Source organism: Oncorhynchus mykiss, chromosome 8 (assembly GCF_013265735.2).
Source record: "Oncorhynchus mykiss isolate Arlee chromosome 8, USDA_OmykA_1.1, whole genome shotgun sequence".
Taxonomy (NCBI): Eukaryota; Metazoa; Chordata; class Actinopteri; order Salmoniformes; family Salmonidae; genus Oncorhynchus; species Oncorhynchus mykiss.
The window spans coordinates 59775087-59791201 of NC_048572.1; the positions used below are offsets into that span (position 1 = coordinate 59775087).

A 16115-nucleotide genomic window follows, 5' to 3' on the forward strand; every position below is an offset into this window, starting at 1 on the left:
GGGGACAGTAATCTAAAAGTAACTGAATGTAATCAGATTATGTTACTGAGTTTGGCTAGTCAAAAAGTTACATTACTGATTACAATGTTGGACATGTAACTAGCAACTGTAATGGATTACATTTAGAAAGTAAGTAACTTACCCAACCCTGCTCCCAATTTATAGGAAACCATACCCAGTTGACTACTTGGTGGAAGCCCTCAATGGCAATATCCATGCTACAACAGGCTTTAGCCATGATGAGACCTTTTTCTCTATAAAATCCAGCACAACTCCAATATTTTCAAAGTTGTCGAAATGTCACGTGCGTCCACTTACATCAGTGCATTCGTGAAAACCTAACCATTATGAAAATTAGATTAGATCAAATAAATCTCAAGTAGCAAATTAACAATTCAAATGTTTTGTTTGCCAATTGCTACACTCCCTCATTGACCTCGATACAACAATTCTTATTCATTGACCTCGATTCAAAAACGCTTATTTTCGTGGACAGATTTTGAGAATAGTAAAACCTCTCGGTTCACTTCTTACCCTCTGTTAAAACGACGACGTCTCGGACGTCAAGGGGCGTATTCATTACGGAAACCGTTTACCGTTTTTACAACCAAACGGAAGCACACAGAGAAAAACTAAAGTTTCTATCGGACAGATTCAGGTAGCTAACTCCCCATTTAATTTCGTTTGCTTCCGTTTAAGAAACGTTTTGCAACAGAATTGGTGTAATGAATACGGCCCTGGCAAGGTGTTTATTATGCCGATTCTGTTGCAAATCGTTTTGCAACTGTTTGGACTAATGATTATACCCCTGGCACGTCTGATTTAAATAACAGTCAATAGCGTGGTTAATGCGTGAGCTTGGCAGGCTGTGGAAACTAAGAGGAAGGCTGGCTGCAACGGTTTACAGTGTAAAATCTGTCATTTTTCTCTGCTGAGTCTAGTCATTATCTCGTTGACTGTGCGAGGATTTATCAATGACAGTGCATTTACGTGCTGTTCGCAGTGGCGGTTTCACTCTTGGTGCTCTGATCCTCCTCCCCTCTTCAGTATCAATTTGAACCGACTAATATCATTCTTCGAAGAGAGCAATATTGGAAAGATGGGAAGCACGAGCTCTTGCTGTGTGTCTTCGAGCCCGAAGCTCCGGAGAAATGCCCATTCGAGGCTGGAGTCGCACAACCCGGAGCCGGAGTTGAGTAGGGAGGATACGGGCTGCAACCTGCAGCATATCAGCGACCGAGAGAATGTCGACGGTGAAGTATTTTGGGCAGCCCATATCTTAATAATAGCCTAATGTATAATAATATTAGCCTAAAGTTAAATGTGCCTGTGTGCTGCCAAGTATCCTATAGCGGTGTTTTGATAAATAACACGACTTAACCATTTTGAAGTTCACACTGAATTTTATTGCATTGGTTTGCCAAGTAGCCTATAGCGGTAACATTTATTGGCAACATTGCTTAATTTGCTTTTAACAATTATAGGCCGACATTGGATTTATTTTAAGTATTGTTTATTTCCTTTGAGACTCTATCCAAATGCCATGCAGAAATCATTATTAAGCATATTCCACTTAGCTAGGGTTTCTGTCCTCCCTCCCTGGCAGTGGATCTGTGTTATTGACTTATAATGCTTCTAATATGACTGTTTATCTGAATGTGTGCTGTTATTACTGTACGTGGGGTTAGGCAACATGGCAATCCAGTCTGCCTCTTAGTCCCATGTGACATGTTGAAATATGGGATTGTGTCCCAAATAGCACCCTATTCCCAATAAAGATCACTGCTTTTAACCAGAGCCTTATTGGTCCTGGTCAAAAGTAGTGCAATAAATAAGGAATAGGGTGCCATTTGGGACGCCACCATGGTGCAACAGAGCAGACCGCATCCTCTTCATAAAGAAAGACGCCTTTGTGCTTCTCTTTGTTTTCAATTTCAGCATGAAAGACACCAATGGTGACATGGTATAGCACTCTGCCACACATGCTAACATGCATTACAATTGATCCATTCAAAGTGTCTACTAAATGGGTATAGCCTATTCAAGCTGAATGTCTCATGTAGAGATGCAACTCTCTGATATTGAGTGGTCTGCTTTGCAACATGCATGTCTGAATATCCATGATTGGCAAACTCTGTACATTTTACATCAACCACTTTTGGTGTTTTCCCCATTTCTCATCAGTATTTCTTGTGGATATGTCCGTTGACTGAAAAAGGGTCTGGTACTCATTTTGGTTGCCCGGTACTGTATATATTTAGGTGACATTATTCCACAATATTTTAAAGCCAATATTCTATGAGTTGCTGGTTCTAAAGCAGTAGAAAATTTCAGGTGCAGGTACCAGTGTGTACCAGCCTAATTCAAACACTGGGTATGTCCAAGCCACTAGAACCTACAGTGGTGGATAGAGGCCGTGACTGTCTGTACAATACAGGCTCAGTGTCTCATTCTACCTTGGCTCTCCTCTTCAAGTTACTTCTGAGTGCTGGAATGGGACAACATAATCAGGTAGTGTGGGTTCAATATGCCCAGCATGTTTTTCTCAGGCAGCCTTGCATGTCTCTGGAAACATTACCAATAACTAGAGGTCGACCGATTTATGATTTTTCAACACCGATATCGATTATTGGAGGACTAAAAAAAATGCAGATTATTTTTTATTTATATATATTTGTAATAATGACAATTACAACAATACTGAATGAACACTTATTTTAACTTAATATAATACATCAAAAAATCAATTTAGTCTCAAATAAATAATTAAATGTTCAATTTGGTTTAAATAATGCAAAAACAAAGTGTTGGAGAAGAAGGTAAAAGTGCAATATGTGCCATGTAAAAAAAGCTAAGGTTTAAGTTCCTTGCTCAGAACACATGAAAGCTGGTGGTTCCTTTTAACATGAGTTTTCAATATTCCCAGGTAATAAGTTTTAGGTTGTAGTTATTATAGGACTATTTCTCTCTATAACATTTGTATTTCATATACCTTTGACTATTGGATGTTCTACTAGGCACTTTAGTATTGCCAGCCTAATCTCAGGAGTTGATAGGCTTGATGTCATAAACAGCGCAATGCTTGAAGCACGGCAAAGAGCTGCTGGCAAATACAGGAAAGTGCTGTTTGAATGAATGCTTACGAGCCTGCTGCTGACTGAGCAGTGGTAGGCAGACTGCTCTATCAAATCATAAACTTAATTATAATAAACACACATAAATATGAGCCTTAGGCCATTTAATATGGTCAAATCCGGAAATTATCATTTCAAAAACATTCATTCTTTCAGTGAAATAGGAACCGTTCCGTATTTTATCTCATGGGTGGCATCCCTAAGTCTAAATATTGCTGTTAAATTGCACAACCATCAATGTTATGTCATAATTATGTACAGTTCTGGCAAATTAATTACGGTCTTTGTTAGGAAGAAATGATCTTCACACAGTTCGCAATGAGCCAGGCGGCCAAAACTGCCGCATATACCCTGACTCTGCTTGCACAGAACGCAGGGGTTAAAATAAATGTATGTTAGCAGGCAATATTAACTAAATATGCAGGTTTTAAAAAATATACTTGTGTATTGATTTTAAGAAAGGCATTGATGTTTATGGTTATGTACACATTGGTGCAACGACAGTGCTTTTTTTCGCGAATGCGAAATTAACAGGCTCCGCATCGATTATATGCAACGCAGGACAAGCTACGCAGTCTCCTCGTGGAGTGCAATGTAATCGACCATAATCTGTCCAAAAATACAGATTACTGATTGTTATGAATTGGCCATTCTGATTAATTGGTCGACCTCTACCAATAACCCCTCTGCATTTGACATTTAAGTGGAAGACTGGCGCATCTCTCCTACAAGTACAGTACCAGTCAAGGTTTGGGGTTTTTCTTTATTTTTTTTACTGTTTTCTATATTATAGAATAATAGGGAAGTCCTCAACTATGAAATAACACATGGAATCATGTAAGCATAAAACGTGTTTAAAAAATATATATATATATTGGAGATTCTTCAAAGTAGACACCCTTTGCCTTGACAGCTTTGCACCCTCTTGGCATTCTCTCTACCAGCTTCACCTGGAATGCTTTCCCAACAGTCTTGAAGGAGTTCCCCCATTTGCGGAGCACTTGTTGACTGCTTTTCCTTCACTCTGCAGTCCAACTCATCCCAAACCATCTCTTTTGTGTTGTGGTTTGTTGATTGTGGAGGCCAGGTCATCTGACGCAGCACTCCATCCATCACTCTCCTTCTAGGTCAAATAACTCTTACACAGCCTGGAGGTATGTTGGGTCATTGTCCTGTTGAAAAACAAATGATAGTCCCACCAGATGGGTTGGTGTATCGCTGTAGAATGCTGTGGTAGCCATGCTGCTTAACTCTGCCTTGAATTCTAAATGCATTACCGACAGTGTCACCAGCGAAGCACCATTACACCACCTCCTCCATGCTTCACGGTGGAAACCACACGCGCGGAGATCATATGTTCACCTACTCTGCGTCTCACAAAGACACAGCGGTTGGAACCAAAAATCTCAAATTTGGACTCATCAGACCAAAGGACAGATTTCCACCAGTCTGTCCATTGCTCGTGTTTCTTGGCCCAAGCAAGTCTCTTCTTATTGGTGTCCTTTTAGTAGTGTCTTCTTTGTAGCAATTCTACATGAAGGCCTGATTCACTGTCTCTTCTGAACAGTTGATGTTGAGAAATCTTACTTGAGCTCTGTGACGTGTTTATTTGGGCTGCAATTTCTGAGGCTGGTAACTCTAATGAGCTTATCCTCTGCAGCAGGGTCTGGGTCTTCCTTTCCTGTGGCGGTCCTCAGGAGAGCCAGTTTCATCATAGCGCTTGATGGGTTTTTGCGGCTGCACTTGAAGAAACTATCAAAGTTATTGAGATTGTCCACTTTGACTGACCTTCATGTCTTAAAGTAATGATCGACTGTCATTTATCTTTGCTTATTTAAGCTGTTCTTGCCATAATATGGACTTGGTCTTTTACCAAATAGGGCCATCTTCTGTATACCACCCCTACCGTGTCACAGCACAACTGATTGGCTCAAACACATTAAGATGGAAAGAAATTCCACAAATTAACTTTTTAGCAAGGCACACCTGTTAATTGAAATGCATTCCAGGTAACTACCTCATGAAGCTGGTTGAGAGAATGCCAAGAGTGTGCAAAGCTGTCATCAAGGCAAAGGGTGGCTACCTTGACGAATTTCAAATATATTCTGATTTGTTTAACACTTTTTTGCTTACATGATTCCATACATGTTATTTCGTAGTTTTGACCTCTTCACTATTTTACAATGTAGAAAATAGTCAAAATAAAGAAAAACCCTTGAATGAGTAGGTATGTTCAAACTTTTGACTGGTACTGTATGTATAGGGAGGGAGGTTAAAGAAGAGTGAGAGTACTGGGGACTGCTCATAGTGTGATTGGAAAGGAGCGTGTAGGTGGATGAGTTGGGTGTTGTTCAAATGCCAGCCGTAAGGCCCTGGTCAAAAGTAGTGCACTATGAATGGAATATGGATCCATTTGGGACAGAGGATGTGAGGTCAGACAGTATGAAGATGGGCTGCTGAATGTTAAACTTCTTGTCTGTCGCTGTCCTACCACAGCAGCAGGCCTGAAGAGGTAGCTAGGTAATGACAAATCACTGCTGAGAGAGAGAAACTGATGCCTCTATGTTGACTCTTATGAGAACTATACGTCTATCACCATTACGATACTCTTGTCAAAATAGTTCTGAATCACATAAACAAACTACAACTTTAGAACCATCTATATAAGCAGTATAAATTGTTTAGAAGGCTTCACTAAGCATTGAAAGTTGCAGTTTATTTAAAGTGGGATCTAGTTCTGTTTGAGAAGCCTCGAGTCTGACCCAGCCAGCCTGAGTTATGTTATTTCACAATCCATTTAGGGCTTTGTGGCCCTGTCCTAACGTTATTCTCCATCTTGTGTTCTTAAGCAGAGATCATCATGGCATAACATCAAGTCTCATGCTTGCCCTGTATGAACTGATGTCTTGGGGAAAGGGAGATACCTAGACAGTTGTACAACTGAATGCATTGATCTGAAATGTCTTCCACATTTTAACCCGGCCGCTATGAATCAGAGAAGTGCGGGGGGCTGCCTTAATCAACATCCACGTCTTCGGCGCTCAGGGAACAGTGGGTTAACTGCCTTGCTCAGGGGCAGAACGACAGATTTTTACCTTGCCAGCATGGGGATTAGATCCAGCGACCTGACGGTTGCTGACCGAACGCACCTACCCAGCCAGGCTACCTGCCGCCCCTTGGCTGATACTCAGTCGACTTCAGGTTGGACATGCCAGGCAGGCTGCTTTTGAAGAAATTTAGAGCAAGGCTTACTTTGGGCAGAGATGGCTCCTATGTGGCTCTGCCTCTCACAGGTTTGAGACCCAAATGGCACCTTATTCCCTTTACAGTAGTGATACGGTGGGGGGGACCGTTAGTTGCATATCGGGATATTAGTTCTGACTTTTTCCACATGTTTTACAGCCTACATTAAAATAGTTTTTTTTGTCACTGGCCTACACACAATACTCTATAATGTCAAAGTGGAATTTTGTTTATTTTTATACTAATGGTGACTTTAAATCTGTTAGAGTTTAATGACTTTGATAAGAGAACTGAGGATGGATCGAGTACGTTGTAGTTACTCCACAATACTAACCTAATTTGACAGTGTGAAAATGAAGCCTGTAAACAATATATTCCAGAACACACATCCTGTTTGCAACAAGGCACTGAAATAATACTGCAAAAAATGTGGCAAAGCAATTCACCTTCTGTCCTGAACACTGTGTTAAGTTTGGGACAAATTCTTAAGCGTAGTGGTGGCTGCATCATGTTATGGGTATGCTTGTAATCTTTTAAGGACTGTGGAGTTTTTCAGGATTGAAAAAGAAACTGAATGGAGCTAAGCATAGAAAAAAATCCTAGAGGAACACCTGCTTTCCAACCGACACTGGGAGATTAATTCACCTTTCAGCAGAACAATGACCTAAAACACAAGGCCAAATCTACACTGGAGTTGCTTACCAAGATAACAGTGAATGTTCCTGAGTGGCCTAGTTAGTTTTTAGTTAAATCTGCTTGAATCTCTATGGCAAGACTTAAATGTTTGTCTAGCAATGATCAACAACCAATTTGCCAGAGCTTGATGAAATCTGAAAAGAATAATGGGCAAATATTGTCCATTCCAGGTGTGCAAAGCTGTTAATCACTCACAGCAGTGATTATAACATGTTTTGATTCAGGGTGTATTTCATTTTCAATAAATTCCTAAACATGTTTTGACTTTGTCATTATGTGCTATTGTGTGTAATTTGGGTATTTTATTAGGATCCCCATTTAGCTTTTGGGAAAGCATCAGCTACTCTTCCTGTGGTCCACACAACATGAAACATGACATATTAAAGAACATTAATAGATGAGGACCGGACAAAAATATAAACGCAACATGTAAAGTGTTGGTCCCATGTTTCATGAGCTAAAATAGAAGATCCCAGAAATGTTCCATACACACACAGCTTATTTCTCTAAAATATTGTGCACACGTGTTTACATCCCCTATTAGTGAACATTTCTCCTTTTGTCAAGATAATCCATCCACCTGACAGGTGAGACGTATCAAGAAGCAGATTTAAACAGCATGATCATTTAATGGGTGAACCTTGTGCTGGGGACCACAAAAGGCCACTCTAAAATGTGCAGTTTTGTCACAACACAATGCCACACATGTCATGTTTTGAGGGAGTGTGCAATTGGCATGCTGACTGCAGGGAAGTCCACCAGAGCTGTTGCTGGAAAATTTTATCTTAATTTCTCTACCATAAGCCACCTCCAATGTCAGTTTAGAGAATTTGGCAGTACGTCCAAACGGCCTCAACCGCAGACCACGTGTAACCACGCCAGCCCAGGACCTCCATTTTGTTTTTTTACTGTTGGATCATCTGAGACCAGCCACCTGGACAGCTGATGAAACTGGGATTGCACAACAAAGAATTTCTGCACAAACTGTCAGAAACCGTCTCAGGGAAGCTTATCTGTGTGCTCATCGTCCTTACCAGGGTCTTAACGTGACTTCAGTTCGGTGTCATAATCTACTTCAGTGGGCAAATGCACACCTTCGATGGCACTGGGACGCTGGAGAAGTTTGCCCTTCACGGTTGAATCCCGGTTTCAGCTGTCCCGGGCAGTTTGCAGACATCATGCATGACATCGTGTGGGCAGGTGGTTTTCTGAACAGAGTGCCCCATGGTTGGGTTATGGCATGTATAAGCTACACACAATGAACACAATTGCTATTTATTGGTGTCCATTTTGAATGCACAGAGATACTGTGACGAGATCCTGAGGCCCATTGTCGTGACTTTCATCCACTGCAATCACTTCATGTTTCAGCATAATGCACGAGGCAAATGTTGGTCATTCCAGATACTGACTGGTCTTCTGATCCACCCCCCTATCTGTGACCAACCAATGCATATCTGCATACCCAGTAATGTGAAATCCATAGAGTAGTGCCTATTGAATTTTATTTCAATTTACTTATTTCCTTTTAAGGACTCAGTAAAATCTTTTGACATAGTTGCGTTTTACATTTTTTGTTCAGTGTACATCAACTTAAAAACGGCACCGGTGGGTGAGACATGTTTAATCCATTTTGAATTCAGGCTGTAACACGAGGGGTATGAATACTTTTTTGAAGGCACTGTACCTGCACCAAAACTCCAGTATTTTTCCTTCACAGCTTGTTCTCCTTTTTAAAGCTGCAAAATGTAACTTTTTTGGGCGACCAACCAAATTCACATAGAATGACATATCTAACATTTCTAAGAAGCTGTAGATATGTTCTCTGTGCACTATTTCTATGCATCCCATTAAGTTGGTGCCTAATTTTACTTTTGGTTTTGTACACCAGCTGAAAATGCAATGTCATTGGTTATCTATATGGTACAATAATTCACTACACAATACATTTCTTGTTTTGTCACAACCAGAAATTAGTCAAGCCTTTAGAAAACAACAGGAAATGGTGGAGCGATTTCTGCGTATCGCATATTTTAATAGGGAGCCAATTTTGTTTTCAGCTTTTTACTGATCAAAATCTTGTTCCTCTGCAGCAGGCATGGTGAGCAATATATTTGGAACATCAAATCGCAATACATATGACATTGTGATAATCGCAGTACATGTCTCCTCATTACCTGAGTAAAGAAGAATACCAAGTGTTGAATACCAAAAAGTCTGTCCTATATTCCAGGAAACATCCTTGACTAAATTAAATGTCTTTCTGTAGTTAAAATTTGAGAGGGCGGGAGAGGTCTCACGCAAAGCTTACTGTGTTCCTGAATCTTACCTTAGTTCATTCTGCAGACCAGGGTGCAAGGCAGCATCCACTGATGTTCTTATTTCGGTTTATGGATGCAGGGAGTCTATCCTCTCTGAGACTCACTGACCAAACATGCTGGGTGCTCATTACGTGGATGTAAATTAGGTTGAGGAATATCATCTTGAATGGGGAAAATAACTTCTGTAGCCTTTTGTGGGCGATCCATAGCTCAAGTCCACCCCTTGCAGTGGCTAGATCCCATTCATGGCACTAATTATTTGGGGCAGAAGGAACACTGCATTGATTATATGGTCAGAAACCGTCGCTCTAAAGAAGAGGTTATGAATCTGCACGAGTTCCTTGCCATATTCTTCTCCCCCATGTGAGTAGCATGTTCATTGTACATGCAGTAGTCAACTGGAAGTAAGATGCAGCAATAATTAGAAACAACGTTCTCCTCAACTGTCTGTTCTCCGGTTGGCGCACCGATTTTAGTGTCTTCAGAAATAATTCATACCCATTTGACTTATTCCACATTTTGTTGTGTTACAGCCTGAATTAAACTAATTACACTGAACAAAAATATAAACACAACATACAATAATTTTACTGAGTTACAGTTCATATAAGGAAATCAGTCAACTGAAATGAATGAATTAGGCCCTAATCTATAGATTTTACATGACTTGGAATACAGATACCTTAAACAAAATGTTTTTAAAGTAGCGCCATGGATCAGAGAACCAATCCAGAAATTGCTGGATATTGGCGGGAACTGGAACACGCTTTTGTACACGACGATCCAGTGCATCCCAAACATTCAATTGGTGAGTATCCAGGCCATAGAAGAACTGAGACATTTAGCTTCCAGGAATTGTGTACAGATCCTTGCGACATGGGGCCTCTACATTATCATTCTGAAACATGAGGTGATGGCGGCGGATTAATGGCAGGACAATAGGCCTCAGGATCTCGTCATGGTATCTCTTTGCATTCAAATTGCAATCGATTAAAATGCAATTGTGTTCATTGTCCGCAGCTTATGCCTGCCCATACCATAACCACTCTGCCACCATGGGGCACTCTGTTCACAACTTTGACATCAGCAAACCGCTCAACCACTCAACGCCATACACACAATCTGCCCAGTTTATTTTTCTTTATTTAACCTTTATTTAACCAGGAAGGGCTCATTGAGATTAAAATCTATTTTTCAAGAGCGCCCTGGCCAAGATGGGCAGCACCAAGTCATTACAAAAAAATGACACAGACAACATGAAAAACTACAAGTAATCTAGTAAAAACCATTGAATTCACAAGAGTATAAAACAGCAAATTTAAAAACATTAACAGGTCAGGGAATCAGCCTCTATCCATCAGTGATTTAAAAACACCAATCGGGACAAGTTCTCCCAGTTTAAAAAGTATTTTGTAAGGTGTTCCAAGACGATGGCGCAGAGTACATATGCCCTTTTACCAAATTCAGTTCGGACATTTGGAACAGTTAGCAGGATAAAGTCCAGTGAACGAAGAGGGTAACCACCACATTTCTGAACAATAAAAATGCACAAATAAAAAGGTAGTAAACCCAAAATGGCTTTGTAAATAAAAGCATACCAGTGACGGAGCCTACCAGTGACTAGAGAAGGCCAGCCAACCCTGGTATACAAAGTGCAGTGGTGCGTAAGGGTTTTGCAGTTTAAAATAAATCTCAAAGTGCCATGGTAAAGGGTGTCAATTGATCTCAAACACTGAGCGGAAGCATTCATATATAAAGGATCCCCATAGTCTATTAAAGGCATAAATGTAGCTGATACTAGCCTCCTTAGGGCTTCAAAAGAAAACCGGCCTTATATAAAAAATAAAATCCCAATTTCAGCTACAATTTTTTTTGTAAGTTGTTGAATATGCAATTTAAAAGAGTCCGTCATCAATTAAAATTCCAAGATATTTATGAGGTTACAACTTCAATCTCCTTGCCCTGACCGGTAGTAATAGGTGAAAGGTTCACAGGTCTATTTTTTACATTAGAAAACCCCATTAGTTTAGTTTTGTCAGTATTCATGATAAGCTTCAATTGACACAAGGTATGTTGAACAGTATAAAAAGCAGTTTGCATGTTCTGGAAAGGTTTTGTAAGAGACGAGGCACAACAGTAAATAACACATCAGCATAAAAATAAAGTTGTGCATTTTTGACATTTTTGTCTTTAATCATTTATAAAAAATAGTGAATAAGAGAGTACCAAGTACAGAGCCTTGGGGCACACCATTAAAGACAGACATAAGCCCATCAAATTGAGTGCACTGAGTTCTATCAGACAGATGGTTAGCAAACCATGCAACTGCATGCTTCGAAAGACCTACACTTGACAATGTCTGCCTTAGTATAGCATGATCAACTGTATCAAAAGCCTTAGAGAGATCGATAAAAAGTGAGAGTGCTGTTTTTTTGTCAATGGCTTCAGTGATATATCATTTAAAACCTTCTTGGCTGCTGTAATTGTGCTATGCTTCTTCCTGAAGCCCGATTGGTACATTGATAAAATAGAGTTAGTAAATAAAAACTATTTTAGCTGTTCACTTACAAGAGTTTCAAGTTTTCACCAGGGGTGACCAGCTTTGAGATTGGCCTATAATTGGCCTATATTTAAAATAGTTGGATCTCCCCCTTTTAAAAGTGGTAGGACAAATGCTGATTTCCAGATCTTTGGAATTTCATTACATTCCAGGGCTAGATTGAACAGAGATACAAGTGGTTCAGCTATGAAATCAGCTGCCAGATTTAAAAAGCAGGGATCCAAAAGATTAGGACCTGCAGGCTTTCTCTGATCTAAGGATTGCAGGGCTTTATGTACCACCTGCACTGAGAATGGATAAAAGTTTGACCAGCGCTCACTGGTTCATCCACACAGGGTGGAACAGAGACCGAGGACACTGAATCAAACAGCCTACCAGATGATACAAAGTGTTCATTGAAACAATTCAGCATTTCAGTTATCATATATAGCAACAGAGTCCTTAAAAACACATGACGGTAATTCATTAACATTACTGTTACCAGACATAGACTTAATAGCCTTCCAAAACGTTCTAGGGTCATTCAGGTTATCAGTGGGAACAGACATAAATATTCAGACTTGGCCTTCCTGAGAAGAAAATAACACTTGTTTCGTAACTGCCTAAAAATAAGCCAATCAGCATCAGAACATGATTTCCTTGCTTTAGCCCAGGCTAGATTACGGTCGTGAATAATACAAGACAGCTCAGAAAACCATGGATTATCCCGCCCTTTAACCCTGAACCTGCGGAATGGAGCATGTTTGTTTACTATTTGGGAAAAACCATCATGAAAGAATTTCCAGGCAGTTTCCACATCAGGGATAAGCTCAATCTTACTCCAGTCAAAATAAAACAAATCATGAAAGAAAGCCTGCTCATTAAAACACTTCAAATTTCTCTTACGAATAAAACATGGGTTTGTCTTTGGAACCTTAGTATTTCTAACAGCAACAACAGCACAATGGTCACTTGAATCATTACAAAAAACACCAACCGCAGAATATTTATGTGGAACATTTGTCAATATCAAATCAATCAGGGTAGATTTATCTGGGCATTTAAGATTTTGGCGAGTGGGTGAGTTTAATAGAATTACAAAACATTTGTAAATCATCAGACACCGGCTTTAACCAACACCAGTTGAGATCACCAATCAAGATCATTTTGCTGTAAAGAAGTTTAAAATGCATCACCGAGAGCAGAGGGGGGTCTGTAACAGCCAATCACAGTTATGGAGAGGCCCTTTGAAACCTCAATATTCAAAGCAAGAAATTCCAACTGTTTACAAATAGTTTCAGACTTTGCCACACTTACAGGGAATTTAGTTTTTACATATATAGCCACACCCCCACCTTTCTTAACCCGATCAGTGCGATAAACAGTGTAACCACTTATACAAATATCCTTATCAAAAACAGACTTGCTGAGCCAGGTTTTAGAAAACACAATTACATCAGCATCTGTTGATTTAGCCCAAATCCTAACCCCATCAATTTTTGACAACAGGCTGCGTACATTTAAATGAAAACTACCAAAACCACATCTTGATTTAAAATCAGAGGGGGTTTGGAGACATTGCATATCAGGGCCAGGGTTAGGTTGCACGTTACCTGATATCAACAAAATAATAACTAAGCACCTCTGTTTAATAACCTTGCACGGCTTCTCTTTTTTAAGAGACCTACTGCAAGTGAATTCTACAAGTGAGTTTCCAGACAATGCAAAACAGTCATTTAAAACCGTTAGACTTTGGTAGTGACACATTCGTACTGTTCACATCATGCCACAAATACATCCGCACTTGGATGAGTGGACCGAGTGGAAAAGAGCGAGTTCCTGCAGACAAAATGTCCAATGGAATGGAGAGCACATTGTCAGATGTATTCACCCAGCGGCAATGTTCGTTTTCTCCAGAGTTCAGTGAAGTCAGTGCACAAAGCAATACCACGAAAACTGTCATTTTCTCTGACAAAAATAATTAAAAAAATTAGAGGCCAACGAAGGTAAGGGGAGAGAGAGACAGCGTGTATGTATGAGTCTGAATGTGAGTGTTTGCGCGTGTGAGTAGATTGGGTGTTGAGGCCGATAGAGAGAACGTTGAGATTGTTGAGCTGCCACTGACAGCCAGGCGAACAGGAGCAGCTTGGACAAGACACTCCGCAGACGAAGGAGAAACTCAGGCCAGCCAGGCGAAGAGCAAAAAGGAGCAGCTTGGACAAGACACTCCGCAGACGAAGGAGAAACTCAGGCCAGCCAGGCGAAGAGCAAAAAGGAGCAGCTTGGACAAGACACTCCGCAGACGAAGGAGGAACTCAGGCCAGCCAGAGAGAGGGTTACTTTGGTAAACTTCAAGTAATGAAGTGCCGAGTTGAGGAGGATCTGTGGTCTTTACACTTGCAAAAATAAAATAGTTTGCACTACACAACAACGAAGTTACGCAACCATAAATAAATAGGTTATTAGTAGGTTAAAATGTACTAGTCACAGACAAACGACTTGACATGCTGCCATCTTGGATTTTAAGTTGTTACCGAGGATAGTGCAGTTGAAACCAGGAGTCAGCCGTGAAGAGCACACTTGTCCAGCATGCCAGTGGCCATCGAAGGTGAGCCTTTGCCCACTGAAGTCAGTTACGACGCCGAACTGCAGTCAGGTCAAGACCCTGGTGAGGATGATCAGCACACAGATGAGCTTCCCTGAGACGGTTTCTGACAGTTTCATCAGCTGTCCAGGTGGCTGGTCTGAGACAATCCTGCAGGGGAAGAAGCTGGATGTGGAGGTCCTGGACTGGTGTGGTTACATGTGGTCTGCGGTTGTGAGGCTGGTTGGACGTACTGCCAAATTATCTTATACGATGTTGGAGGTGGCTTATGGTAGACATTAAATTGTCTGGCAACAGCTCTGGTGGACATTCCTGCAGTCAGCATTCCAATTGCACACCCTCAACTTGATACATCTTTGGCATTGTGTTGTAACAAAATGACACATTTTGATGTCCTTTTTTGTCCCCAGCACAAGGTGCACCTGTGTAATTGTGATGTTTATTCAGCTTCTGTCAGGTGAATGGAATACCTTGGCAAAGGAGAAATGCTAGCTAACTGGGTAGTAAACTAATTTGTGCACAATATTTGAGAGAGAAGCTTTTTGTATGTATGGAACATTTCTGGAATCTTTCAGCTCACGAAACATGGGACCAACATTTTCTATGTTGCGTTTTATATTTTTCGTTCAGTGTAAACAGACACAATACCCCACGTGTGTTGCAAATTTCTTAAATGAAATATCTCATTTACATAAGTATTCACATGTTAGTCACCTTTGGCAGTAATTACAGCTATTACTCTTTCTGGGTAAGTCTCTAAGAGCTTTGCATACCAGGATTGTACAACATTTGCACAAAATGTTTAATATTCTTCAAGCACTCTCAAGTAGGTTGTTGAGGATTGCTATACAGCCATTTTCAAGTCATGCCATAGATTTTCAAGCAGATTTATGTCAAAAAATGAATGTCTCTAGGCCACTCAGAAACAATGTCATCTTGGTAAGCAACTCCAGTGTATATTAGGCCTTGTGTTTTAGGTGATTGTGCTGCTGAGAGGGGAATTTTTCTCCCAGTGTCTGTGGGAAAGCAGGCTGAACCAGGTTTTCCTCTAGGGTTTCTGCGCTTAAACTGAATAGAGCTATCTTTATAGAAGGAAAAACTCTCTAGTCCTTGGCCGAAGACAAGCATACCAATAACATGATGCCGTCACCACCATGCTTGAGAATATGGAGAGTGGTACTCGGTGATGTGTTGTTGGATTTGCCCCAAACATAACACTTTGTATTCAGGTCAAAGTTAATTTCTTTGCACATGTTTTGCTAATTTACTTTAGTCCCTTGTTGCAAACAGTATGCATGTTTTGGAATATTTTTATTCTGTACAGGCTTCCTAATTTTCACTCTGCCATTTAAGTTAGTATTGTGGAGTCAGTACAGTGTTAGGTCATCTTCAGTTTTCTTCTATCACAGCCATTAAACTCTTTATTATTCTTTTTTTTATGTTGCCGTTGGCCTCATAGTGAATTTTCTGAGCAGTTTCCTTCGTCACCGGCAACTGAGTTAGGTAGGACACCTTGTATCATTGTAGTCTGGGTGTATTGATGAACCATCCAAAGTGTAATTAATAACTTCACCATG

At 40.4% G+C, this 16115-nt stretch overlaps 1 protein-coding gene across 6 annotated transcripts in view; it reads left to right on the forward strand.

Annotated features, from left to right (window-relative positions):
* Window positions 1–643: 643 nt before the first annotated feature.
* Window positions 644–16115, forward strand: part of LOC110530249 (cyclin-Y) — a 49335-nt gene continuing 33863 nt past the window's right edge. For 2 of the 6 annotated variants that reach the window (XM_021613155.2, XM_021613154.2), the window contains exon 1: window positions 713–1253. In XM_021613155.2, the coding sequence (XP_021468830.1) occupies window positions 1100–1253 (154 nt within the window). In that variant the 5' untranslated portion in view covers window positions 713–1099. Of the gene's footprint in view, window positions 659–711; window positions 1254–16115 lie in introns of those variants that run through there. The other 4 variants (XM_021613157.2, XM_021613153.2, XM_021613156.2 and 1 more) reach the window with 4 other exon arrangements.